The sequence below is a fragment of the Pteropus medius genome, unplaced genomic scaffold (genome assembly GCF_902729225.1).
Source record: "Pteropus medius unplaced genomic scaffold, Ma_sr-lr_union100, whole genome shotgun sequence".
Lineage (NCBI taxonomy): Eukaryota > Metazoa > Chordata > Mammalia > Chiroptera > Pteropodidae > Pteropus > Pteropus medius.
Genome location: NW_024350922.1, coordinates 908,370 through 909,353, shown reverse-complemented (window position 1 = coordinate 909,353; position 984 = coordinate 908,370). Strand labels below are relative to the sequence as shown.

Genomic DNA, 984 nt, shown 5'->3' with positions numbered 1-984 from the left:
CCCGTCACTGCGGGGAGCGGGCGGAGCCCCGGGCAGAGCGCAGCTTCCTTCCCCGGCAGGTTTCGTGGCCGTGGGCGGGTTGGACGGCCTGATGGAGAAGTACTTCTTGGCGGTGGCCGCCAACCAGACCGAGGACAAAAGCTGCGGACTGCCCCGAGAAGACGCCTTCCACATCTTCCGGGACCCAGTGAACTCCGACCTCCCGTGGCCCGGGGTCCTGTTCGGAATGCCCATCCCATCCCTCTGGTACTGGTGCACCGATCAGGTACGAGCCATGGGCTGGGCCGCGCCCTCCGGGCCCGGCTTCCCCACACGTGGCTGCCCCCGGCTGTCCCGACGATGCCTTCCCCTCTATTGCTCTGGGGTTCAGCATCTTACCTCTGCCTCTGCCCTCGTAATGGCCAAGCTTGATGCCTCCTGCCGCAGTCCGGGACCACCCAGGGGGTGAAAGGGACGTTTTAAATGGAGGCTGAAACCGATACCGGGGACTTTGCTCACCAGCACTGGCGGGGTGACATGTATGCAGCAGGTGCTTGAAGGTCAGAGTAAACAAATTGGGGTGCTGTGGGGAGCTCTCAGAGCTCATCCTGCTCAAGGGCGGTAGACAGAGACAATAAGTGAGCAAATTATGTGGAAAGCGAAAAGGCGGTCGATGGCATTTAAGAAAAAAGCAGAGTCGGGGAGAGGGGGATTGAGTGTGGGGTGCAGTTTGGAGTAGGGTGGTGAGGGGAGGTGTGACAGTAAGTGCCTTCGAGCATGGGCTCTGTGTGACTCGGGGGCCGGAGGGTTTGCGGCCGCAGGAATAGCCGGAGCACAGGCCCTCAGGCTCACGCGCGACAGGTGTGAGGGCAGGTGTGAGGGCAGGAGGCACAGCAGCGTGCGCGGTGACCCGCCGTGTTGAGAGACAGAGACCACTCACGCGCTGGGACGACCCGGGTGGGGTGCAGGCACCGCGGGCGGGCGCACGGGGTGCAGGAGAACCGG

At 63.5% G+C, this 984-nt stretch overlaps 1 protein-coding gene across 1 annotated transcript in view; it reads left to right on the top strand.

The window, feature by feature from the left end:
* Positions 1-984, top strand: part of SLC5A11 (solute carrier family 5 member 11) — a 22,396-nt gene that overhangs the window by 12,990 nt on the left and 8,422 nt on the right. The window contains exon 7 of the mRNA XM_039840187.1: positions 60-265. Coding sequence (XP_039696121.1) covers positions 60-265 — 206 coding nt within the window. The remainder of the gene's footprint in view (positions 1-59; positions 266-984) is intronic.